This window comes from Oncorhynchus masou, chromosome 7, assembly GCF_036934945.1.
Source record: "Oncorhynchus masou masou isolate Uvic2021 chromosome 7, UVic_Omas_1.1, whole genome shotgun sequence".
In the NCBI taxonomy this organism is placed as follows: Eukaryota; Metazoa; Chordata; class Actinopteri; order Salmoniformes; family Salmonidae; genus Oncorhynchus; species Oncorhynchus masou.
In genome coordinates, this window is record NC_088218.1 from 26,588,260 (window position 1) to 26,614,637 (window position 26,378).

Genomic DNA, 26,378 nt, shown 5'->3' on the forward strand with positions numbered 1-26,378 from the left:
TAATCCATTTTAGAATAAGGCTGTAACATAATAAAATGTCTAAAAAGTCAAGGGGTTTGAATACTTTCCAAGTGCACTGTAGTTGTCACATGCACACTTTGATCAGTCTTGGCCGTAAAAGTGTGTTGCTCTTTCAAAGTTGCTAATGGACTTTTGGTAGCTGTCTGATCAGTGTCCTACTTGCTTTGTCATCCAGTCTGGCGGGATGGCTATAGATGGAAAAGTACCCAATTGTCATTATTGAGTAAAAGTGAAGATACCTTAATAAAAAATGACAAGTAAAAGTGAAAGTCACCAAGTAAAATTCGACTTGAGTAAAAGTATTTGGTTTTAAGTATACTTCAGTATCAAAAGTAAATAGTTGGTACAATATACTAAAGTATCAAAAGTAAAAGGATTTCAAATGCCCTATATTAAGAAAAGCAGACAGCACCATCTTCTTGTTTTTTTAAATATACAGATAGCCAGGGGCGCACTCCAACACTTACAAATGAATGTCATGTCTCACCATGTTTTAGGCTTTCCATCTTCCAACCCCTGATATTCCTCATATCAGAGCCTCTGGGGGCTTGGTTGATGCAGGCCCTATGTATGAGAAACACTGTCTGAGGAGATGGCCAAACTACAGCGGTTGTATGGTGGCGGTGACCTCACTGACTTCCCCGATTTTCAAGATCCCTGATGAGTCAATTGTGTGTTCATAAGTATCAGTCCTTTGTTTCGTTTGGTAAGATTTGGTTGTAAGTTTAAATTACATTTAAAAAGTCAGGTCAGTCGAGGCACATGTTCTACTATCCTTTGCTCCTCTGTGATGCACTTTAGATCCAGAATATACATCTTAATTTAGGAGCATAGATTTCACATTGTACTGTGTCACTTTTTTTCTCTCTTTTCCAAGTTAGATGATTGGTCCTCAAAATTATCTTCACTCTGTCACTCTCTTTTGTCTGTTAAATCTGACCAATAACCATTTTTTAAAATAAATGATATGTTTTAGTATGTGTAGTCTCATTCACTTCTGTGTTTATAAAGTAGTCATTGCATCAGAAATATAAAACGCATGATGTCAATTATTAGGGATAACTTTTCAATTCTGAATGTTTTTGTAGTTTGTAGGCCTAGTCCATTACATACCATTTTAAATGTGTATACATTTGATGTAATATAAATAATTTGCCATCATAATTTAAGCATAAGGGGCAGGGTATCGGCCTCCAGGGGCGGGACAAGGCATGTTCAGAATTGCTTCTCCTCCCACATGTTGAATATTAATGAGAGAAAATAGTCTGCGAGTCTATACGTAGTGACGACACACGAAAACTGCGGGCCCGGATTGCAGCAGCCCCTTGTCACTGTGACGAAGATTGGCACTAAGGTAAGCTGTCACTCAAATTCCTCTTTTTTTCGTCGCCCATCAATCTAACAATCGACGCTACATGCTCGAATGCAATGGCTCGCAATGGAATGAGCCAATGTGCACTTTGCAGAATGAACAGTGAGCCAAAAGACTGATCACACATGAAGGCAAGCTGTTGTGACGAGAGAAAAAAAGATGTCCGCTTATTTGGAAAAGGCGCATTGGAAAGGGTGAATGAGAAGGCCAGGCGTGTGTTGACTAATCTACAGACTACTGGACATTCGAATGTTATTAGGAGAGATACCTATCGATGACCGCAACGTCGATGGGATGTGTGCTGTTGACAGTATTTTTATTTGTTCAACATTTAAAAGCACCCATATTATATGATACATGTAGCCTGAGCCGCTATACGATATTTAGACAGCGAGGGTAGGATGAATCGGTAATCAAATTGACACGAAATTGTATGCACGTTTGTTTGTTATTAGAAACACATTTGATTTATTCCCTTATTTATTTTTCCACATGAATACGGCTTGCTAAGGAGAGATTCATGGGCCTAGTGTCACAGTTTAGGATGATGCTTGGTGAACATTACGAACTGTAGATGCACAACTTCTGCGTTGAATTATTTAATCATAATATGTGCCCGGAAGTTAGGCCTACTGACTGTACAACATACCTCCCACGCTGCGCCCGCGGGAATTGATAACTGCACTGTCTGCATTCCATTCTGATACATGCATACAGTGACCAAGCATTTATACCCCAAAAAACACCTCTCATACCCCAGAATGCAAGGCCCTGTGTTGACATAGTGCCCTGACCCTACGTTCTTCATTGGCTATGTATGTATCATGCAATGGTTATATCTAATCTATGACAACAACAAAAACCTCATCTAAACCCCATGTCTGATGCATGTGTCTCTGTAGGACTGGTAGGCACAGGTCTCCGACTGGAATGCCCGAGTATTGGCATCATTGGCAGCGACCATGATGGAAGCCCATTCGGCATCTCTAGATGAGTACCCGGAGGTGGATGAGGTAAGAGATTGAAGATGAGGAGGAGTGAAGTTTGAACATATGACAAAGTGGGTGGCCATATTCCAATGAATGAGCTGTGTGATAAACAGTTGAAGTCGGAAGTTTACATACACTTAGGTTGGAGTCATTAAAACTAGTTTTTCAACCACTCCACAAATTTCAAACTATAGTTTTGACAAGTCGGTTAGGACATCTACTTTGTCCATGACACAAGTAATTTTTCTAACAATTGTTTACAGACAGACACTTATAATTCACTGTATCACAATTCCAGTGGGTCAGAAGTTTACATACACTAAGTTGACTGTGCCTTTAAACAGCTTGGAAAATTCCATAAAATGATGTCATGGTATTAGAAGCTTCTGTTAGGTTAATTGACATCATTTGAGTCAATTGGAGGTGCAACTGTGGATGTATTTCAAGGCCTACCTTCAAACTCATTGCCTCTTTGCTTGACATCATGGGAAAATCAATAGAAATCAGCCAAGACTTCAGAAAAAAAATGGTAGACCTCCACAAGTCTGGTCCATCCTTGGGAGCAATTTCAAAATGCCTGAAGGTATCACGTTCATCTGTACAAACACCATGGGACCACACAGCCGTCATACCGCTCAGGAGACGTGTTCTGTCACCTAGAGATGAACGAACTTTGGTGTGAAAAGTGCAAATCAATCCCAGAACAACAGCAAAGGACCTTGTGAAGATGCTGGAGGAAACGGGTACAAAAGTATCTATATTCACAGTAAAATGAGTCCTATATCGACAACCTGAAAGGCCACTCAGCAAGGAAGAAGCCACTGCTCCAAAAACGCCATAAAAAAGCCAGACTACGGTTTGCAACTGCACATGGGGACAAAGATCGTACTTTTTGGAGAAATGTCCTCTGGTCTGATGAAACAAAAATAGAACAGTTTGGCCATAATGACCATCGTTATGTTTGGAGGAAGAAGGGGGAGACTTGCAAGCCGAAGAACACCATCCCAACTGTGAAGCACGGGGTGGCAGCATCATGTTGTGGGGGTGCTTTGCTGCAGGAGGAACTGGTGCACTTCACAAAATAGATGGCAATATGATGTGGATATATTTAAGCAACATCTCAAAACATCAGTCAGGAAGTTAAAGCTTGGTCGCAAATGAGTCTTCCAAATGGACAATGACCCCAAGCATAACAACAAAGTCAAGGTATTGGAGTGGCCATCACAAAGCCCTGACCTCAATCCTATAGATAATTTGTGGGCAGAACAGAAAAAGCGTGTGCGAGCAAGGAGGCCTTACAAACTTGACTCAGTTACACCAGCTCTGTCGGGAGGAATGGGCCAAAATTCCCCCAACTTATTGTGGGAAGCTTGTGGAAGGCTACCTGAAACGTTTGTTCTAAGCTAAACAATGTAAAGGCAATGCTACCAAATACTAATTGAGTGTATGTAAACTTTTGACCCACTGGGAAATGTGGTGAAAGAAATAAAAGCTGAAAGAAATAATTCTCTACTATTATTCTGACATTTCACATTCTTAAAATAAAGTGGTGACCCTAACTGACCTAAGACGGGGCATTTTTACTAGGATTAAATGTCAGCAATTGTGAAAAACTGAGTTTAAATGTATTTGGCTATGGTGTATGTAAAGTTCCGACTTCAACTGAATATACCCCAACTTGTGACCACAATTTCACTAGTAAATTAATAACTGCCTGAAGAAGGGTGTTACTGTCCTGAATTCCCAATACAATGAGCTGCCGTGAAAATGAATATTACACACTTTAAAGGTCTATTAAATCCTCTAAAATACACCCAAGTGTTTTTTAACACATTGCCTTTCTGTAACAGCCACACATCTACAGTGTGCAAGTAGGAGAGAGGCAATATTTGTCATCATGCATGCCATTTTAATATATGCTATTTAGCATATTTAATTTAATTTTACCTTTATTTTACTAGGCAAGTCAGTTAAGAACAAATTCTTATTTTCAATGACGGCCTAGGAACAGTGGGTTAACTGCCTGTTCAGGGGAAGAACGACAGATTTGTACCTTGTCAGCTCGGGGGTTTGAACTTGCAACCTTTCGGTTACTTGTCCAACGCTCTAACCACTAGGCTACCACTTTTATCTATACTGAACAAAAATATAAAGTGTCATGAGCTGAAATAAAAGATCCTAGACATTTTCCATACGCACAAAAAGCTTATTTCTCTCATTGTGTGCTCTCATTTGTTTACATCCCTGTTGGTGAGCATTTCTCTTTTGCTAAGATAATCCATCCACCTGACAGTTGTGGCATATCAAGAAGCTGATTCAACAGCATGATCATTACACAGGTGCACCTTGTGCTGGGGACAATAAAAAGCCACTCTGAATGTGCCATTTTGTTACACAACACAATGCCACGGCTGTCTCAAGTTTTGAGGGAGTGTACAATTGGCATGCTGACTACAGGAATGTCCACCAGAGAATTGTTGCCTGAGAATTGAATGTTAATTTCTCTGTGGCCGCTTCCAACGTCATTTTGGCAGTACGTCTAACTGGCCTCACAACCGCAGACCACATGAAACCACGCCAGCCCAGGACCTCCACATCTGGCATATTCACCTGCGGGATCATCTGAGACCAGACAACTAGACAGCTGATGGTCACAACAGATACAGACGGGTTTTCTGATCCACTCCCCTATCTTTTTTTAAAGGTATCTGTGACCAACAGATGCATATCTGTATTCCCAGCCATGTGAAAATCATAGATTTTATTTTTTACCTTTATTTTACTAGGCAAGTCAGTTAAGAACAAACTCTTATTTTCAATGACGGCCTAGGAACAGTGGGTTAACTGCCTGTTCAGGGGTAGAACGACAGATTTGTACCTTGTCAGCTCGGGGATTTGAACTTGCAACCTGAACAGGCAGTTAACAGTGGGTTAACTGCCTGTTCAGGGGTAGAACAACAGATTTGTACCTTGTCAGCTCGGGATTTGAACTTGCAACCTTTCGGTTGCTAGTCCAACACTCTAACCACTAGGCTACCCTGCCTAGTGGTTAGAGTTTAGGGCCTCAGGAATTTATTTCAATTGACTGATTTCATTATATAAACTGTAACTCAGTGAAATCTTTGAAATTGTTGCATTTTATATTTTTGTTCAGTATAAAATTACTTGATTACATTTATTTATTTATTTTTTTTACATATGGGTGGTCCTATTAATCAACCCCATTATCCAGCTGTTGCAAGCACTATGCTCTAACAACTGCGATACAGAAGACCACTTTAAAAAACAATGTGTCAGTTCTAGTGAAAAATTAGTCATAGTTGGAATGAGTCTGACCTGAGGCAATGTAGGAAGGGGTCGGGTTCACTGGAAATCAAATGGAAGAAACTGTTGAAGCAGGGAAGGACAAGAATGGATCATGAGCAACTTCTAACTGAGTGTAGAAGTTAAGACAGTGTATTCATCAGGGTTCAATGTGAATGATAAATAGCTAATGCGGTCTCTGTAAGCTGCTGAATTGAGACAGTGTTATGAGTGGAAAGAGACAGACTAGTCTCTTTCTCTCGCCTCTCCCTGGGGCTGGTGTGTGTACTCCTCACCCCACTACCACCCTGAGGGGAGTCATTCACCAACCACTGACCTAACTTTACTGCATTTCACTCTCCTATCCCCTCCCTTCTCCTCCACTCTCCTATTTCCTCTGCATTGTATCCCAATCTTCTTTTTACCGTCTGTCTCTTTCCTTGGTAAAGGTCTTGGTGCAGATGCGCGTAGGAGCGGATGTGGAGGGGGATCCAGAGCAGAGTCTGAGCGAGGGGGGAGCAGGCAGCCCCTCTGCCATGCAGCCCCAGACGCCCATGGACACAGACAAGCAGGCCATCTACAGGTAGGCGAGTCATGGTACTCCTCCACTCCGTCCTCCTCATTAGTGCTCTTTCTCTCTCTTCTCCACTTTCTTTCAATCCATTTTCCTTCCCATGTCCTCTTTATGACTGTAAACTTGTGTGGATGTGCGAGCATCGGTGCATGACTGTGTTTGTATGCTTTCATTAACTGCGCCTACTGTAGCGTTAATCCTTTGCACTCGCCTGTGCATCGTAGGCACCCCCTGTTCCCTCTGCTGGCCCTACTCTTTGAGAAGTGTGAGCAGTCGACTCAGAGCTCGGACTGCGTCAGCTCTGCCAGCTTCAATGTGGACATTGAGAACTTTGTCCGTAGCCAGAAGAAAGAGGGCAAGGGCTTCTTCTGTGACGACCCAGACGTGGACAACCTGGTGAGGAACTCTGCACTACCAGGGTCCTGTTCATTTGGGCATGCAACTGAAAACGTTTGAAAATGTTCTGCAACGAAAAACAAAAATACTTGTTTCTTATTGGATATGTCCAGTTGGTCCTTTCCTATTTTAGTCAGTTTTCTTCCTTTTGGTACCTAATGAAAATGACCCAGCTCTTACACGTCGTTGTCTGTTTTCGATGTTAAAAGATAATATAACGAAGTTCCACGGCTGTTGTGCCCTTTAACAAACCACTCTTGAATTGCATCTCTTAACATCAAGCAATTGAAATATTGTATGTGTGATAGTAAATGTTTTATAAAAATTTTTTTTTAAATCTTTATTGAGAAGAACTGAAGTGACATGACTGACCAGCAAACTGATGTTGAATGAACTAATTGGCAATGGTTAAGCTTAACCCTTGACTAGGGTCAGGGTTAGAGTTATGGGTTGGCAGCATGCCTACTAATGGCCTGCTAATGACCTGACCTTTGACCCCTGACCTCTGACCCCAGATGGTGAAGGCCATCCAGGTGTTGCGTATCCACCTCCTGGAGCTGGAGAAAGTCAGCGACTTGTGTAAGGACTTCTGTAGCCGCTACATCGCCTGCCTGCGCACCAAGATGAACAGTGAAACCCTGCTTAGTGGGGGAGAAACTGACAGCCCCTGTTCCCCTGTCCAGATTCAGGTACTCACACGCAGGTTATACACACACATTTTCCCTTCATAGATTATTTGTATCTTTCCCAGAGGGAACTTTGGCTATTGAATTGGGATTAAATGATAAGCACATAATAGTACAATTCACACATTATAGGTATAAATTGTACAAGATGAACACAAATTAATGTGAATGCAGTTAGGCTAATTTTGTGTGTGTTTCACCCCCAGACCTCCAGCCCACTGACAGGAACCCTCAGCCCTCAAGGCATTATGATGTCAGCCTCGGCCCTGCAGCAGGGCAACGTTACCCTGACAACAGTCAATTCTGCTGGCCAAGTGTTAGCAGGTATGTCTCCTTGGCATACCACCTCTACAGGTACCCTCTCCTCTCTGGCCTTACTGTGTCCTTGTTAAGACAGCTACTAGCAATACTGGGTCATATTAATTATGGCACACCGTAGCAAAACATTATTTTCTTAGTTATCAGGTTCAGGTAGTTCCTGCCTGTTTTAGTCAGTTTCCTTGAATCTGTGAATGTTGCCTCTTTTCAGAGTTAATTTTAAAGTTGATTATAACATGGTGCTTCATTTTGTTTATCTGTCGGCTTCAGTCTCGAATTGTGTGTAGCTAAGTGACCCTCTCTGTCCATTCATCGCCATTTACCAGTTGTTGTTGTCTTAGCTGTTTACCCGTTGTTGTCTTAGCCCTCACAATCAACACCTGTGATTGTTTTATGCCTCCCTCTAATGTCAATATGCCTTGTATACTGTTGTTTAGGGTAGCTCTAATTTTTTTGTTTTACTGCCGAGCCCCTAGTCACGCTCTACATGCTTCGGTTAGCTCCCTTGCCCCCCCCCCCCACACACAATGCGGAGACCGCACCTAGTTTAACTGGCGCTTCCAGTGATGCAGCCTCTCTCATCCTCACTCAATGCCTAGGTTTACCTCCACTGTACTCGCACCCTACCACACCCTTGTCTGTGCATTATGCCCTGAATCTATCCTACCACGCCCAGAAGTCTGCTCCTTTACTCTCTGTTCCGAACGCACTAGACGACCAGTTCTTATAGCCTTTAGCCTTACCCTTATCCTACTCCTCCTCTGTTCCTCTGGTGATGTAGAGGTTAACCCAGGCCCTGTGTGTCCCCATGCGCTCTCATTTGTTGACTTCTGTAACTGGAAAAGCCCTGGGTTCATTCATGCTAACCTCAGAAGCCTCCTCCCTAAGTTTGCTTTATTCACTGCTTTAGCACACTCCGCCAACCCTGGCTTAGGATGGCCACCAAAAATTCAGAAATTTCCATCCCCAATTACAACATTTTCCATCAAATTAGAACTGCTAAAGGGGGCGGAGTTAGCCTGCAGAGTTCTGTCCTATTATCTAGGTCTATGCCCAAACAATTCGAGCTACTACTTTTAAAAATCCATCTCTCCAGAAATAATTATCTCACTGTTGCCGCTTGTTACAGACCCCCCTCAGCTCCCAGCTGTGCCCTGGAAACCATATGTGAATTGATTACCCCCCATTTATCTTCAGAGTTCATACTGTTAGGTGATCTAAACTGGGATATTCTTAACACCCCGGCCGTCCTACAATCTAAGCTAGATGCCCTCAATCTCACACAAATTATCATGGAACCTACCAGGTACAACCCCAATACTGTAAACATGGGCACCCTCATAGATATCATCCTGACCAACTTTCCCTCTAAATACACCTCTGCTGTTTTCAACCAGGATCTCAGCCATCACTGCCTCATTGCCTGCGTTCGTTATGGGTCCGGTCAACCTGGCCCGGGTATCCTGGAATGATATTGACCTCATCCCATCAGTAGAAGATGCCTGGTTGCTCTTCAAAAGTACCTTCCTCTCCATCTTAAATTACCATGCCCCATTCAAAAAAATTTAGAACTAAGAACAGATATAGCCCTTGGTTCACTCCAGACTTGACTGCCCTTGACCAGCACAAAAACATCCTGTGGCGCACTGCACTACCTCGGAATAGTCCCCGCGATATGTAACTTTTCAGGGAAGTCAGGAACCAATATGCACAGTCAATTAGAAAAGCAAAGTCTAGCTTTTTCAAACAGAAATTTGCATCCTGCAGCACTAACTCCAAAAAGTTTTGGGATACTGTAAAGTCCATGGAGAATAAGAGCACCTCCTCTCAGCTGCCCACTGCACTGAGGTTAGGAAACATTGTCACCACCAATAAATCCACGATAATCGAGAATTTCAATAAGCATTTCTCTACGGCTAGCCACGCTTTCCCCTGGCTACCCGAAACCTGGCCAACAGCTCTGCACCCCCCTCAGCTACTGGCCCAAGCCCCCTCCCGCTTCTCCTTCACCCAAATCAAGACAGCTGATGTCCTGAAAGAGCTGCAAAATGTGGATCCCTAAAAATCAGCTGGGCTAGACATTCTGGACCCTCTCTTCCTAAAATTATCCGCCGCCATTGTCGCAACCCCTATTACTAGTCTGTTCAAACTCTCTTTCATATCGTCTGAGATTCCTAAAGATTGGAAGGCGTCCGCGGTCATCCCCCTCTTCAAAGGGGGAGACACTCTAGACCCAAACTGTTACAGACCTATATCCATTCTGCCCTGCCAATCTAAAGTCTTCGAAAGCCAATTGAACAAAACAATCATCAACCATCTCGAATCCCACCGTGCCTTCTCCGCTATGCAATCCGGTTTCCGAGCTGCTCACGGGTGCACCTCAGCCACGCTCAAGATCCTAAACGATTTCATAACTACCATCGATAAAAAAACTACTGTGCAGCCGTCTTCATCGACCTGGCCAAGGCTTTCGACTCTGTCAATCACCGTATTCTTATCGGCAGACTCAACAGCCTTGGTTTCTCTAATGACTGCATCGCCTGGTTCACTAACTACTTCTCAGATAGTGTTCAGTGTGTCAAATCGGTGGACCTGTTGTCCGGACCTCTGGCAGTCTCTATGGGGGTGCCACAGGGTTCAATTCTCGGGCTGACTCTTTTCTCTGTATAGATCAATGATATCACTCTTGCTGCGGGTGAATATTTGATCCACTTCTACGCATACGACACCATTCTGTATACATCTGGCCCTTCTTTGGACACTGTGTTAACAAACCTCCAAATGTGCTTCAATGCCATACAACACTCCTTCCGTGGCCTCCAACTGCTCTTAAACGCTAGTAAAACTAAATTCATGCTCTTCAACCAATCGTTGCCTGCACCTGCCCGCCCGCCTACCTAACATCACTACTCTGGACGGTTCTGATTTAGAATACAGTGGGGCAAAATAGTATTTAGTCAGCCACAAATTGTGCAAGTTCTCCCACTTAAAAAGATGAGTAATTTTCATCATAGGTACAATTCAACTATGACAGACAAAATTAGAAGAAACAAAATCCAGAAAACCCATTTTTTTATTAATTTATTTGCAAATTATGGTGGAAAATAAGTATTTGGTCACCTACAAACAAGCAAGATTTCTGTCTCTCACAGACCTGTAACTTCTTCTTTAAGAGGCTCCTCTATCCTCCACTCGTTACCTGTATTAATGGCACCTGTTTGAACTTGTTACCAATATAAAAGACACCTGTCCAATACCTCAAACAGTCACACTCCAAACTCCACTATGGCCAAGACCAAAGAGCTGTCAAAGGACACCAGAAACAAAATTGTAGACCTGCACCAGGCTGGGAAGACTGAATCTGCAATAGAGGTAAGCAGTTTGGTTTGAAGAAATCAACTGTGGGAGCAATTATTAGGAAATGGAAGACATGCAAGACCACTGATAATCTCCCTTGATCTGGGGCTCCACGCAAGATCTCACCCCGTGGCGTCAAATTGATCACAAGAACGGTGAGCAAAAATCCCAGAACCACACAGGGGGACCTAGTGAATGACCTGCAGGGAGCTGGGACCAAAGTAACAAAGCAGTAACGCACTACGCTGCCAGGGACTCAAATCCTACTGTGAAGCATGGGGGTAGAAACATCATGCTTTGGGGCTGTTTTTCTGCAAAGGGACCAGGACGACTGATCCGTGTAAAGGAAAGAATGAATGGGGCCATGTATGAGATTTGAGTGAAAACCTCCTTCCATCAGCAAGGGCATTGAAGATGAAACTTGGCTGGGTATTGCAGCATGACAATGATCCTAAGCACACCGCCCGGGCAACAAAGGAGTGGCTTCGTAAGAAGCATTTCAAGGTCCTGGAGTGGCCTAGCCAGTCTCCAGATCTCAACCCCATAGAAAATCTTTGGAGGGAGTTGAAAGTCCGTGTTGCCCAGCAACAGTCCCAAAACATCACTGCTCTAGAGGAGATCTGCATGGGAGGAATGGGCCAAAATACCAGCAACAGTGTGTGAAAACCTTGTGAAGACTTACAGAAAATGTTTGACCTCTGTCATTGCCAACTTAGGGTATATAACAAAGTATTGAGATAAGTATTTGGTCAATAACAAAAGTTTATTTTCCACCATAATTTGCTAAATAAATTCATTAAAAATCCTACAATGTGATTTTCTGGATTTTTTTCTCATTTTGTCTGTCAAAGTGTACCTATGATGAAAATTACAGGCCTCTCATCTCAGCACAATTGGTGGCTGACTAAATACTTTTTTGTCCCACTGTATGTGGACAACTGTAAATACCTAGGTGTCTGGTTAGATTGTAAACTCTCCTTCCAGTTTCACATTAAGCATCTCCAATCCAAAGTTAAATCTAGAATTGGCTTCCTATTTCGTAACAAAGCCTCCTTCATTGATGCTGCCAAACATACCCTCGTAAAACTGGCTATCCTACCAATCCTTCTGCGATGTCATTTACAAAATAGTCTCCAACACTCTACTCAGCAAATTGGATGCAGTCTATCTGTTTTGTCACTAAAGCCCCATATCTTACCCACCACTGCGACCTCTATGCTCTCGTTGGCTGGTCCTTGCTACATATTCGTCGCCATACCCACTGGCTCCAGGTCATCTATAGGTCTTTGCTAGGTAAAGCTCCGCCCTTATCTCAGCTCACTGGTCACCATAGCAACACCCACCCGTAGCACACGCTCCAGCAGGTATATTTCACTGGTCATCCCCAAAGCCAAAACCTCCTTTGGCCGCCTTTCCTTATAGTTCTCTGCTGCCAATGACTGGAACGAATTGCATAAATCACTGAAGTTGGAGACTTATATCTCCCTCACTAACTTCAAGCATCATCTGTCATGGCAGCTTACCGATCACTGCAGCTGTACACAGCCCATCTGTAAATAGCCCAACCAACTACCTACCTCATCCCCATATTTGTTTTTTATTTGTTTTTCTGCTGTTTTGCACACCAGTATTTATACTTGCACATCATCATCAGCACATCTATCACTCCAGTGTTAATTACAAAATTGTAATTACTTCGCCACTATGACCTATTTATTGCCTTACCTCCTTACCTCATTTGCACACTGTATACAGATTTTCTATTGTGTTATTGACTGTACGTTTGTTTATCCCATGTGTAACTCTGTGTTGTTGTTTTTGTTTCATTGCTTTGCTTTATCTTGGCCAGGTCGCAGTTGTAAATGAGAACTTGTTCTCAACTGGCCTACATGGTTAAATAAAGGTGAAATAAAAACATTTTTAAAAATTATAGTGAGCTGCTGAGGGTCCTTGGATCAAGGTGTTACCAAAAACATGTCATAACTTGTTTATTTGTGTGTGTGTTTTGAGCAGGTGGTACAGTGTACCAGCCCATCACAGTAGTCACTCCTCAGGGACAAGTGGTTGGACAAGCTATCTCACCCCAGACAATACGCATCAACAACACACAGGTGAGGAATACGCCACACACACACACAGACAGACGTACGCTCACAGTCACACGAACTACAGGCTGTTCTCTGAATTGACTGTGTGTGTGTGTGTGTGTGTGTGTGTGTGTGTGTGTACAGCTCCAGTTGCAGCTCAATCAGGACCTGAGCAGTTTCTTCACCCAGGAGGACAGCTCACCCAAGAGCAACAAGAGGGGCGTCCTGCCCAAATCAGCCACCAACATCATGCGCACCTGGCTCTTCCAGCACATAGGGGTGAGTGAAAAACACCTAAAGGTGTAAATTGAACACTAGAATACCTTGCACCTCATACCAACCATTCCGAAGATTAGAATGACTATAACTAAATGTATTGTAACTCAGAGTAAATCTTTGCTAGGTTATTCCAAGGGTGTCTGTGCATGCTTGCGTGCATGTGAGTGTGCACGTGCATGCATTTGAGAGAGAATGATGGCCCCCGTCACGATGGCTCGTCCCATGATGGCTCGGAGCGGCTGTGTTGACAGAGACTGATGTGTTAGGCCCTCATATGACTGGCCCATGGTCGGCTGGCTAAATGCTAATCAGAGGTTAATCAGTGGACAGCTCAAAGGCCCACTGGCAGAAGCTAACAAGACTGGTAGCTCACAGAGACCCTTTGTTCCCTGTGTGTCTTTGTGTGGGTGTCAGTGTGTGTGCGTGCCTGCGCGGGCATGTGGGTGTGTGCCTGCGCGGGTGTGTTTGTGCGCGCGTGTAAGAGACGGTTAACTAACAGCCAGATGTTAGATAATCCTAGCCCTTTGTAGGATGAAGCGTCTTCACTACAGCTTGTTCCTCTCTGCTTGCTCCTGAGTTGCCAATACCGGCACTCAAGCCTCTGTACATCCTAATGTTGAATCTAAATGCATCCGGGTTTGGGACGAAAGCCCAACCTCCTGATCCCTCAGATCTTCTCAGAGGATAACGGAGGAATTGGGCAAAAAGGTATCCGACGAGTGGCCAGGCTGCTCCGAACTCTTGACCTTTAGTCTTACATCATCCATCCACAGTCTCTCCCAGTACCTACTGGGCTTAATAGGGAGCTAAACACAAACAATAATTTGCTGTAAATGATTGTTTGCATTCTTTACCCTTGTCTCTTTGCATCTCTCTCTCTCTCTCTCTCTCAGCATCCCTATCCCACAGAGGACGAGAAGAAACAGCTCGCCATACAGACCAACCTGACCCTGCTGCAGGTCAACAACTGGTGAGTCAATCTTTCACACACACACCCTAAACCCAAGCGCAGAATTGTGGCCTTGGATGATTGGCTTAGCCCCTGTTCGTCTCTCCCTCTCCAGGTTCATTAATGCTAGGAGGCGGATCCTCCAGCCCATGATGGACAGCAGTGCGTCGGACACGCCCAAGAGCAGGAAGAGGACTCCCCAGAGCCGGCCCACCCAGCGTTTCTGGCCCATGGCCAACAACATTGCCTCGGCCAGTGTAGGGCAAGAGGTGGCCATGGACGATGACGGTAAATGAAAAACAAATATTATGAAAAGTCTGCAAGTCTGATATGCTCCTGTTGAAGTGAGAAATCACAGTAGGAACATGTCAGAGTTGCAGAATCCCCAGTCCTTATTACAGGCTGAGGGGAATGTCATGCTGTGGCTTTCACACCTTGATATGACTTGATCTTGTCCTTAACATACCAGCCGTCTCCATTACCACAATAACCCCGGTCAACTCGGATTGACTATACACTGTCCAATTACGTACTGGTTAGTGGATGTGGCGGATGCTTGATCTTTTTCCCCTGTGCCCTCAGTTACCATGGTGACGATGGGCATGAGTGTAGACGAGCTGCAGACGCTGACATCAGACGGTGCAACACTGGCCATGCAGCAGGTGATGATGGGAGGACACAGCGAGGAGGAGGAGGGCGAGAGTGAGGAGGAAGAAGAGGAGGAGGGGGGTGACATGACCGGATTGGAGTGACATACCACTACAGTGGGATGTGATGTCACACCCTCGTGCATGCCTGTGTTTGACAATATTACTCAACACTCATCAGTGTCCAAGACTACCCACACTAGGCCTTTAAGGTCCTACTAGAAACAGAGAAAAAAATATGCTATTTTTATATGTAAAATGTTTGGAATGAAGGCGGTTTATTTTCATTTAGCTTTTTTGCTTAGTGTTTTTATTTTTAGATCTTTTTTTAAAGAATATTTATGTATGAACATTGAATGTCCAATATGGCTGACCTGCTTTTCAAGGTCTGTTGGATTTCTCTAATAATAAAATGTTCAAGAAGGATATCCCTCATCTTTGTTTTTTTGTTTCAGAGTGTAGACGCGGTATTTCAGGGGAGGATATCGAACCGAGGATTTGTTGGAGGATCTATTGATAGTTGTGCAAAGATGTCTGAAACAAGAAATTCACACATGCTTATGAATGCAACATCAAAAAGGAATACTTTGAAAAAGCTTTTTCCTAAAAATACATATTTTTATGGTATTTTCCATATTTCTCTGCAAACACATCTGCTATGTAATGACATATCAACGTATACTATACAAAGTACATGTTACAGCTATTCCATTTGTCTACATGCACCGTTTGTGTGTAGAGATGAAAGATGTCGACATACTAAGACCAAGCTTAGGCCAGGATTCAATCTGATCACCCTTTTTGGCTATGCCCCACTTACAGGCAACGTTACCGCGGTCATGGAGATCGCATTCAAAGTAAACGCTGCAGATGTCTGCTCAATCGGAAATGACCTTTTGGAGCGATGGGAGAGTAAGGACTGCACTGACAAACATTGAGGATATAATGCTACTGCCTCGCTGAGTGACTGACCAATTGACCGACCACCACCAATGGAGAACCTGATAGCATAATTTTACAGTGGAGTTTTCAGGGAAGACACTCAGGTCTCTATGCTGCTACAGGTGTTGGGGGAATTAGGGAGGGCGGTGGGGGGTCTGGGGTTGTAAGGTGAAAGGTCATATGCCTGCTTACTGGCTGTTCTGTATGATGTGATCACTCAGGTGTAAAGGCTAACAGAGATGGATGTAAGGAGGCCATGCATCTGGAATGCTCCCTCATTTGAATTGCACAGTACGTGACTGATCATTGGCGCACACTGTATATGAGGAAGGTTTCTCTATTGTCAACAGACAAGATCTTTGATGCGTACTTATCGGAGTCTAAGTGTACGACTAAAATAAAATACTATACGCTAGTATTTGTGTAGTGAGCAGAGCCTCTAGTGATCTAACGCCACCAATAGCAGTACTGTGTCACCAATGAGTGGAGGGACAATGAGATCCATTACATCACAGGTCATTAGTTAGTGAGGTTACTGGAGAACCCTTTAGTGTTTGACCCTTTTTCTCTGCTTCCTGTGTCTTGTTTCCTTGGGTGGTGCTTCGGTGTCTATAAGTGTGCGGGTGTATGGCCATGTGCAGTGGCGATTTTAGCATATAAATCTTGGTGGGGCAACAAAAAAAACATGCCAGCAAAGCCACTACACAGGACAACACATCAAACAATACATTAATTGCACTATAATGGTGACAAACGGTGCCCACAAACTGTTAGGGCCTACATAAAGCAGTCCTAACAGCAGAGCCATAGACTGAAGCCTTACCACTGCTACACCTGGCTATCAGCGGAGCCTTGTCTGGCAGCAAAACAGTTAATTCAGCCTCATTTACTATCTTTAAAAAAAACATAGCTAATACGGCTGACTTGCTTAAACGAATGTGTTTTTTACTGACAATTGAGATGTACAAACTATGGCATAAGGGAACAAAGAGCAGATAAGAGGCAATCCGTAATTTCGATTAAGATGATGAGCGAGCTAAGACGGGTCTAGTCAAAATAATTATTTGTTCAGCACTTTTGAATTGTACAGAGACAGAATTCAGAACATGGGCCGTTCTTACAGTATTCTCCCTGTACACCAAGTCAGAACCATAGGATAAATAAAAGGGGGCATTTAAGCAGACAATGAAAGCTCTTACAATATTTGATGATGCCATTTCCATAAAACAGGCTATAGGCTACATATGCACCCCCAAGTCAGAACAGTGGGCTAAGATATGAGGGGGAAAGGGACCAAACATTTACAAACATTTCTAAAAACCTGCTTTTGCTTTGTCATTATGGGGTATTGTGTGTAGATTGATGAGGGAAAAAATGATATAATCCATTTTAGAATAAGGCTGTAACGTAACAAAATGTGGAAAAAGTCAAGGGGTCTCAATACTTTCTGAATGCACTGTATCTCCCTGACATATTACATAATTTATGCAGCAGCATACAATACATTTTTGGATGCACCATTGTGCTGTGCTCACTTGAACAGGAGGGTGGCGCAGCGGTCCTTCTTGTGGGCAAATTTTGTCATCAAACTTTGTCATCTGGCATTCTCTGGATTTATGGTGCTTTCAATACAGCTGTTTGAATCATGACGTCAGTGATCTTCAGGTCTGAGCTCTAGAAAGAGGCCCGAGTTCCCGACTTGGAACTTCGAGTTGGATGCTGAAAACTTATTTTCCCAGTTGTCTTGAACTCACTGAAGTCTGATTTCCCAGTTCCGAGTTCTAGTTGTTTTGAACGAGGCAGAAGTCTTGCTGGATTGACAGCATGGCCAATGTATTCAACCTTTTCTGGTCCATGGTGTTACAAAATGAATGTTTATCCTTTTTAGCTTGGAAAACAAACCCTTTCAGACAGATGTTTTAAATCCTTAAACCAAGACTTGGACCACATATCCTCTCAAACAAATAGCAGGGGAATAAAAATTGTGATTGCTTTGCAACACTTGCAGTTAGCTAGATTCCTTCCCAACCACTCATTGTTGAATTTGTGATTTCCACCTTGTTGTGTAATGTTTATGGCCAATGACCACAGATACATTTTATCTACAGTATAATTTATCTTCATATGACAAGGATTGAGAAGGATTTGCCAGTAGATTGTTGACATGATTCATGGTGATGGATGCTTGTCTAGCTTGCTAGCTAAGGTTTTGAATGTATGATGTTGACATGAACAGTCCAATCAAAGCTACGGGAGATATAACGTGATTTGACATCATTTTATCAGTGGCCAATGACCTTGAGCCTTCTTGGATGGGCACTTCTAATGTAAATCTATGGCAGCACCCAAGGGGGCTTGAGCTTTCTAGCTCTCCCTGCTTTCTACCTCTCCCTTTTGCGGTGACGTAGGGCCCCCATGAGTGACAGAACACTGAGCCAATCACGGCGCAACTAGAGAACCTTACCAACCCCTATGCTCTGTATTTTCCGCTGGATACCCCTCTATTTAGTTTTATTTATTTATTTTACCCTTATTTTACCAGGTAAGTTGACTGAGAACACATTCTCATTTACAGCAATGACCTGGAGAATAGTTACAGGGGAGAGGAGGCGGATGATTGAGCCAATTCAGCACAGAAAGCACTGAGCTAGGCTGAAACAACTGCATTTTGGAGCTGCCTTACTCAAGAAAGCAAAAAAGAGGTCATGTTTGTATGCAGCTTCATCAACTCAATACATTTTTTTTATATTGTTTGCAAACTGATATGTGACACGTTTTAATGCCAAAATAACATGCTCTGCCCCATCTACCCTGAATGGCAGGTCGCCACTGGCCATGTGTATGGGAATGGTCTTTCTCTTTCAACAACTCGCCATACACGTGTAGGAATAAGGAGAGGGCATTCATAAATGAGGACAATGATGTAATGGCAATATTTTACCAGCAGATGTCAGAACCTTATTCTTTGTTCAACCCTACAGCTAAAGGTTCTCAATGGGCTATATCTAAATGTGTCTTTCCAATGTGATCATTTGAATCCTATCTCCTAGCTTCCTTCTCAACTGTATTGATGGAGAACGTCCATGATCCCTCTCCAATGGATTTCGAAGAAGGAGACGAGGAGAGAGGCTGCAAGGAATCGAGGAAAGATTGAGAAAGAGACCTGGACGTAGAATTGTCCACATAGCCTGTGACACAGCCAGACTACATTTAATCTATGGGAACCATGCTCATACAGAGTAACCCAATCACCCATGAAGACAGCTAACTAAAAGCTAGGAAGAAGCTAAATCAGTGTTGGGTAGCTTGGTAGCTATGATTCAATTTCACAGTTTTGGGTACAGTGATATCACGAAGCCAAAGTTAGGCTCCCCTTTTAATCTCCTCCTCTTCCTCCTCCTCTCAGCTCTCTACTCTCAGTCACGACTGTGCAGATAAAGATTGTGACTCAGCAGCCCGAACCGAACAGCACGCACAGTCAGAATGAACACCTCAAATAACCACAACCATCCGGCTTAAATGCATCCATTATAATGATGTCTGTTATAATGGTGATTGGTTAGCGCGATAGTTGGGGTCGCTATGGAGTCAGTTTGGGGGGTGTGTAGCAGATGGGGATTTGTGACGCTTGCTCCTTAGCCTGAAATGTAAAAGAGGTACGGCTAAGCAAGCAGCGTGACGTCTGCTCACATCTTCTCACCTTGCCTCCTCAAAAACGAGAGACCTTTTTTGAGAGACCTTGGACCTTGTCTTCCAATATGGTCGAGAAAGCGGCTACTGTTACCTTCCCAGTCAGTGTCACATTCTCAATATCCTACTGTACATTCATATCCATACATCTTCCATTGAATCCCTCTAGTCCATGTTCACATCACTTTGTATGCGTGACCATTCAGAGAGCCTATTCATTAGCACCATTTCCCAGCTCCCCTATTATTTCTGATAGAGGATGTTCACAATGTGACAAAGATAACCTGGGGTCCAAGCTCTGCAGGCTGCAGTGCAGGGGGTGTCAGGGCCTCTATGATAAACCGACAAGGGACAAGGCCAAGCACACATCATAGAGGACCCCACACACAATCCCAATGTTTTGAGCTGCTGCCCTCCAAGAGGGTCCCACTGTTCAGCAAGAACAGGAAGGAGGCAAGTTTAATTCCATCAGCCATCAGGCTGCTGAACAGTGGGACATAGGATGATGCAGGCCCAATGCACGGTCAGACAGTAAGCCACAGAGACTTTGAATATGTGAAAATGTTGCCTAAATGTGTGACTTGCTACTAACTTTCCAGTTTTCCGTGCTGCATGTAATATATTGTGTTGTGTTTGTGTATTTGCATGCTGACGTCACGAAATGCCTTTCCATGTAAATGGCCAATAAAGTATAGATTCGCGTTATACAGGATTCTTGGGACGACCATACCCCATTGAAGTTGAAATGTACAATGGTTATGGTAAGGGTTAAGGTTAGGTAAGGGTTATGGTTAAGGTCAGGGGTTACGATTGGGATTAGGGGTTAGGCTAGGGCATAGCTGCGTAAGTAGTTTGTGGGTGGGAATGCAGATTTTTTTTTTGCCATGCTACAGATGTCAGCTAACACAGGACTAGTAAAGGCTCAGTGCACTACTTTTGTGAATTGTTTTTGTCTAAATGTATTTGTATTTGAGTGTTTACCAGCATTTGTAACTTGAGTCTCATAATTATCTGTACAAAACAGTTAATCTGATAATACTTGCTTGATATACATTTTCCAGTTTCTTGAAATACTTTGCAAATGCAACATATTTCTATGTGAAAACTTAAATGGTCTATTCATTCCTTTTAATAAATGCTCTTAACCAGAGGAACTTACAGCAGTTAGTGTATACATTTTCTTTCTGGCCCCCCTTGGGAATTGAACCCACAGCCCTAGCATTGTAAGCACCATGCTCTACCAAATGAGCATCATCATCATCTTATCATATCATCATAAACCACATGATGTCTCAATGTACTCAATTACTGTATTGTGCATCGTTGTTCTTGACAGTGATGGAAAGTCTACAGGTACAAACATAGATGACCAGCCTATGTACAATACAGAAATGTACATTTACATTAAGTGGTTTGTAAGTATGGTAAATTAGTACTGCACAAAAAGTGGTTGTTTTCCATGTTATTTGATCAAGAAACATATTTAATTTGATGTGGGCATGTTTTAGGTCTTTGCACATAACTGTACAGGACCAGTAAAGGACCAGTGCACTACTTTGTAATTTGTTTTAATCAGGTCTGTCATAGATGCTGCAGCACCCCTTCTTCCCGCGGCTATGGTGTAGGGACGTCCCAATGACCCCAGATAGCAATCCCCATAACGTGTAACATAATGAAGGACCCCAACCAGATTCCCACACTGCCACTTGTTCCAAAGAAATGTCTAATATCCTCGCTCTGCTTGCTCCCATTACAGTCCTTTTAGACAGGGTTCTTTGCTTCTATTAATAATTCTATAGTAACAAAATCCCTGGCTCCAAATGTTGGGCTCCACCTACAACATTTGTATTAATTTCATTCGTATTAGCCCCATGCTTCGTGTGTGCGCACAACACCTGCCCTTGAAATCCACCGATAACATCATAAAGGGCTACGGGTGGTAAAGCAGACTCATTCCTCTGGTTATTTTTGTTGTTATAGAGGCAACACACTTGTTTCTATTTCACAATATTGCTGTCACGTCCGTTTCATTGTTGCGCTTGTGATGTCAGTGGATTTAGGTGCCCGTCACGAATGCCTGAAGAATAATGATGTGTCTCGTCAATGAGCGTTTCTGTGTGGGTTCTATGTCCTTCAGTTTTGTGGCTGGATTCTGATTTTACCCTCACTGAAAACACCTTGGATTGTGGACTCGGGATCGCTGCTTTACGTGCAGCCCTGAACACAAAACCTGCGTTTGTTTTCCGCGGATTGTGTAGCGTGTTTTATTCTAACTTTATGCACGAAATGGAATGCAGAGTATTGTCAATTCAGAGTCATGTTGTCAGGGGATATGTTGGCAATAAATCGGCATCATTTCCGTTACAGGTAGGTATCTATTATATTCTGATTCAATGTTTTGATGAGCTAATGTAACGCAATTGTGCGCGCGTGCAGGTAGCAAAAGGTCACATGGCAAATACCCTTTTGGCGCTCCCAATGGTGATGACAATTCCTGAACACTCCAAATACATAGAGATGATAGTGTATTTTACATGTTATAATCATTAGACATATTGTTATCAGCAGTGATATGTTGCGAGAATATTCATTCCATGTTCATGCCTGTCGGATTATGCACAACACTGTAGTATGGATGTGTGTGACATTCGTGACGGATTTTACTCATTCGGATTTTACTCTTGCAGCAATGCAATATAGTCAATAGGGTCCGGGTGTCATCCGTTCATCCTCTTCCTCCTCATAATCAATACCATCGTGACATCACCATTTTCTCATCCTCCTCATCACATTAGACACTGCTGTGATTTGGGTACCATGGTGGTCATTATTTCCCCGAACAGCGTTGTTTGTCATCCAAATGTACAGGTCCGTCATAGATGATGACCGTAAAGGCGTTTCAATTAGCTGGGAATCCTCAGTTTCTGCTGTCCTCAATTAGCTGGGAATCCGATGTTTCTGCTATCCTATCAGTCAAGAAAGACAGCAGAGAGATTCTGCATGAATGACTGACGTATTTAGCGTATATTCCTCTGACTGACGTCACTAAAGAGGAGACAGGAGCTTTTAATATAATTATCTTGATTAAACCCTTAGGACAAAGATAATTCACAAAAATAATTTACCTCCTGTTTCAATTGGTTATATCAAGTGGCGATTTTAGCATGTAAATCTTGGTGGGGCAGATGCATGCCAGCAAAGCCATTACACAACACAACACTAAACAATACATGAATTGTACTATGATGGACTGTTAGGGCCTACATAAAGCTGTCCCAAGAGCAGAGCTTTCTTTTCAGCACCATGGAGTGAATCATTACCACCGCTACACCTGGCTACATAAGTGAAGCCTTGTCTGGCAGTTTAACAGTTCATTGAGCCTCATTTACTGCCCATAGCTGATATGGCTGACTTGCTTAAACAAATGTAGCTTCTACTGACAATTGAGATGTACAAACTATGGCATAAGGGGACAAAAAGCGGATAAGAGGCAATCCGTAATTTCGATTAAGACATTATTGAGCGAGTCTAGACAGACGTAGTCAATATAATTATTTGTTCAGCACTTTTGAAATGTGCAGCGACAGAATTCAGGGCATGGGCCGTTCTTACACTATTCTCCCTGTACACCAAGTCAGAACCATAGGATGAATAAAAGGGGAATATAAGCAGACAATGAAAGTTATTTCAATATTCAATGATGACATTTCTCTAAAACAGGCTATAGGCTACATGTGTCCCACCAAATCAGAACAGTAGGCTAAGTTATGGGGGAGGGAAGGGACCAAATTATTAGGGAGAGGCACATGGGCTACTAACAGTTTACTACACAACATACACTTAGTATTACTTTCTTAGCTACAGTATACATATCTCCCTGGCATATTACATAATTTATTCAGCAGCATGCAATACATTTTTCGTCTCACCTTTTTGTGCTGTAATCACTTGAACAGGAAGGTGGCATGGCCATTCTTCCTGTGGGCAAATTTTGTCATCAAACTTTGTGATCAAAGTCTGCCATTCTCTGGATTTATGGTGTTTTCAAGACAACTGGGAACCCAAAAAACAAGGTTGAATCATGACGTCAGTGATCTTCAGGGTGCAGCTCTAGAAAGAGGCCAGAGTTCCCGACTTGGAATTCCGAGTTGGATGACTGTTCAAAACGTATTTTCCCAGTCAGAGCTCGTTTTTTTCTGAGTACCCAGTTGTCTTGAACTCACTGAAGTCTGAGATTTCCCAGTTCCGAGTATCCAGTTGTTTTGAATGTGGCAGAAGTCAGGCTGGATTGACAGCACAGCCAATGTAATAAACCTTTTCTGGCCCACGGTGTTGCATGTGAATGTTTATCCTTTTAAGCCTTGAAAATAGACCCTTAAACCCAGACTTGGACCACATATCCTCTCCACTGAATAGTAGGTTGGTGATTGTTTTGCAACACTTGCAGTTAGCCACTGATTCCTTCCAAACCACTCATTGTTGTATATGCGATTTCCAACTTGTTGTATAATGTTTATGTCCAATGGCCGATGAGCACCGATACGTTTTATCTATAATTTCTCTTCATAATGACAAGGATTAAAAATAATTTTCCAGTAGATTGTCCACTCGATCCATGATTATGACTGCTTGTCTAGCTTGCTAGCTAAGATTTTGAAAGTATGATGTTGAAATGATCAGTCCCATCAAAGCTATGGTCGATGCAGTCAAAGGTTTGGACACACCTACTCATTCAAGGTATTTTGACTATGTTTTACATTGTAGAATAATAGTGAAGACATCAAAACTATGAAATAACACATGGAATCATGTAGCAATTAAACAAGTGTTAAAAACATATTTTAGATTCTTCAAAGTAACCACCCTTTGTCTTGATGACAGCTTTGCACACTCTTGGCATTCTCTCAACCAGCTTCACTTGAAGTGCTTTTGTCACACCCTGACCATAGTTTGCTTTGTATGTTTCTATGTTTTGTTTGGTGAGGGTGTGATCTGAGTGGGCATTCTATGTTGGATGTCTTGTTTGTCTATTTCTATGTCTGGCCTGATATGGTTCTCAATCAGAGGCAGGTGTTAGTCATTGTCTCTGATTGGGAACCATATTTCGGTAGCCTGTTTGGTGTTGGGTGATTGTTCCTGTCTCTGTGTTAGTTTGCACCAGTATAGGCTGTTTAGGTTTTCTCGTTACGTTTTTGTACTGTTCGTGTTCTTTTTTCATTAAACATGAATCTAAATAGCCATGCTGCATTTTGGTCCGCCTCTCCTTTGAGTCAAGAAAACCGTTACAGCTTTTCCAACAGTCTTGAAGGAGTTCCCACATATGCTGAGCACTTGTTGGCTGCTTTTCCTACACTCTGCTGTCCAACACATCCCAAACCATCTCTATTGGGTTGAGGTCGGGTGATTGTGGTCAGGTCTTCTGATGCAGCACTCCATCACTCTCCTTGATCAAATAGCCCTTACACAGCCTGGAGGTGTGCTGGGTCATTGGCCTGTTGAAAAACAAATGATAGATGGGATGGCGTATTGCTGCAGAATGCTGTGGTAGCCATGCTGGTTAAGTGTGCCTTGAATTCTAAATAAATCACTATACAGTGTCACCAGCAAAGCACCCCCACATCATCACACCTCCTCTTCCAATCTTCACAATGGGAACCACACATGCAGAGATAATCATGCGTCTTTATTTACTCTGTCTCACAAAGACCAAACATCTCAAATTTGGACTCATCAGACCAAAGACAGATTTCCACCGGTCTAATGTCCATTGCTCATGTTTCTTGGCCCAAATAAGTCTCTTCTTATTATTGGTGTCCTTTAGTTGTGGTTTCTTTGCAGCAATTTGATCACGATGGCCTGATTCACGCTTTCTCCTCTAAACAGTTGATGTTGAGATGTGTCTGTTACTTGAACTCTGTGAAGCATTTATTTGGGCTGCAATCTGAGGTGCAGTTAACTCGAATTAACTTATCCTCTGCAGCAGAGTTAACTCTGGGTCTTCCTTTCCTGTTGCGGTTCTCATGAGAGCCAGTTTCATAACACTTGATGGTTTTTGCGACTGCACTTGAAGAAACCATCAAATTTCTTGAAATGTTCCGGATTGACTGACCTTCATCACTGACGTCATGATTCAACCTTGTTTTTTGGGTTCCCAGTTGTCTTGAAAACACCATAAATGGACTGTTGTTTCTCTTTGCTTATTTGAGCTCTTCTTGCCATAATGGACTTGGTCTTTTACCAAATAGGGCTGTCTTCTGTATACCTGCCCTACCTTGTCACAACACAACTGATTTGCTCAAACGCATTAAGAAGGAAAGAAATTGGCTACTTTGAAGAATATCAAATATATTTTGATTTGGTTACTACATGATTCCATATGTGTTATTGCATCATTTGGATGTCTTCACTATTATTATACAATGTATAAAATTAGTAAAAAAACAAAAAAAACTGTAATGAGTAGGTGTGTCCTTTTGACTGGTACTGTATAACGTGATTTAACATAATTTTATCTGTGTCCAATGACCTTGAGCCTTCTTGAATGGACACTTCTAATGTAAATCTATGGCAGCACCGAAGGGGCTTGAGTTTTCAAGCTCTCCCCGTAGATTTTGCGGTGACGTTGTGTCCCAATGAGTGACAGAACACTGAGCCAATCGCGGTGCAACTAGAGAACAACCCCTACGCTCTGTATTTTCCTCTGGCTGCCCCAGCCAAAAACAAATGTTCTAGCCTGCTCAATACAGTGCAGGAGTCAGTGTAAACATG

The 26,378-nt window shown here is 42.8% G+C and overlaps 2 protein-coding genes across 6 annotated transcripts in view; both read left to right on the forward strand.

Moving 5' to 3' along the window:
- The first annotated feature begins 1,304 nt into the window (after positions 1 to 1,304).
- LOC135543596 (homeobox protein PKNOX1-like) lies at positions 1,305 to 15,406 on the forward strand. 5 transcript variants are annotated; one of them, XM_064970985.1, is made up of 11 exons: positions 1,305 to 1,375; positions 2,296 to 2,406; positions 6,135 to 6,268; positions 6,484 to 6,655; positions 7,171 to 7,344; positions 7,548 to 7,695; positions 13,030 to 13,127; positions 13,248 to 13,382; positions 14,276 to 14,352; positions 14,447 to 14,619; positions 14,914 to 15,406. In XM_064970985.1, exons 2-11 carry the CDS (start codon positions 2,356 to 2,358, stop codon positions 15,081 to 15,083), a joined length of 1,332 nt encoding a protein of 443 aa, XP_064827057.1. In that variant the 5' UTR covers positions 1,305 to 1,375; positions 2,296 to 2,355; the 3' UTR covers positions 15,084 to 15,406. The 5 variants fall into 5 exon arrangements, with proteins under 5 accessions (XP_064827057.1, XP_064827062.1, XP_064827058.1 ...); XM_064970990.1 differs by having other exon boundaries at positions 7,548 to 7,665; XM_064970986.1 differs by lacking the exon at positions 1,305 to 1,375 and adding an exon at positions 1,417 to 1,524.
- A 6,276-nt stretch (positions 15,407 to 21,682) lies between these two features.
- Positions 21,683 to 26,378, forward strand: part of LOC135543597 (pyridoxal kinase-like) — a 28,679-nt gene continuing 23,983 nt past the window's right edge. The window contains exon 1 of the mRNA XM_064970991.1: positions 21,683 to 21,977. Within this exon, the coding sequence (XP_064827063.1) occupies positions 21,714 to 21,977 (264 nt within the window). The 5' untranslated portion in view covers positions 21,683 to 21,713. The remainder of the gene's footprint in view (positions 21,978 to 26,378) is intronic.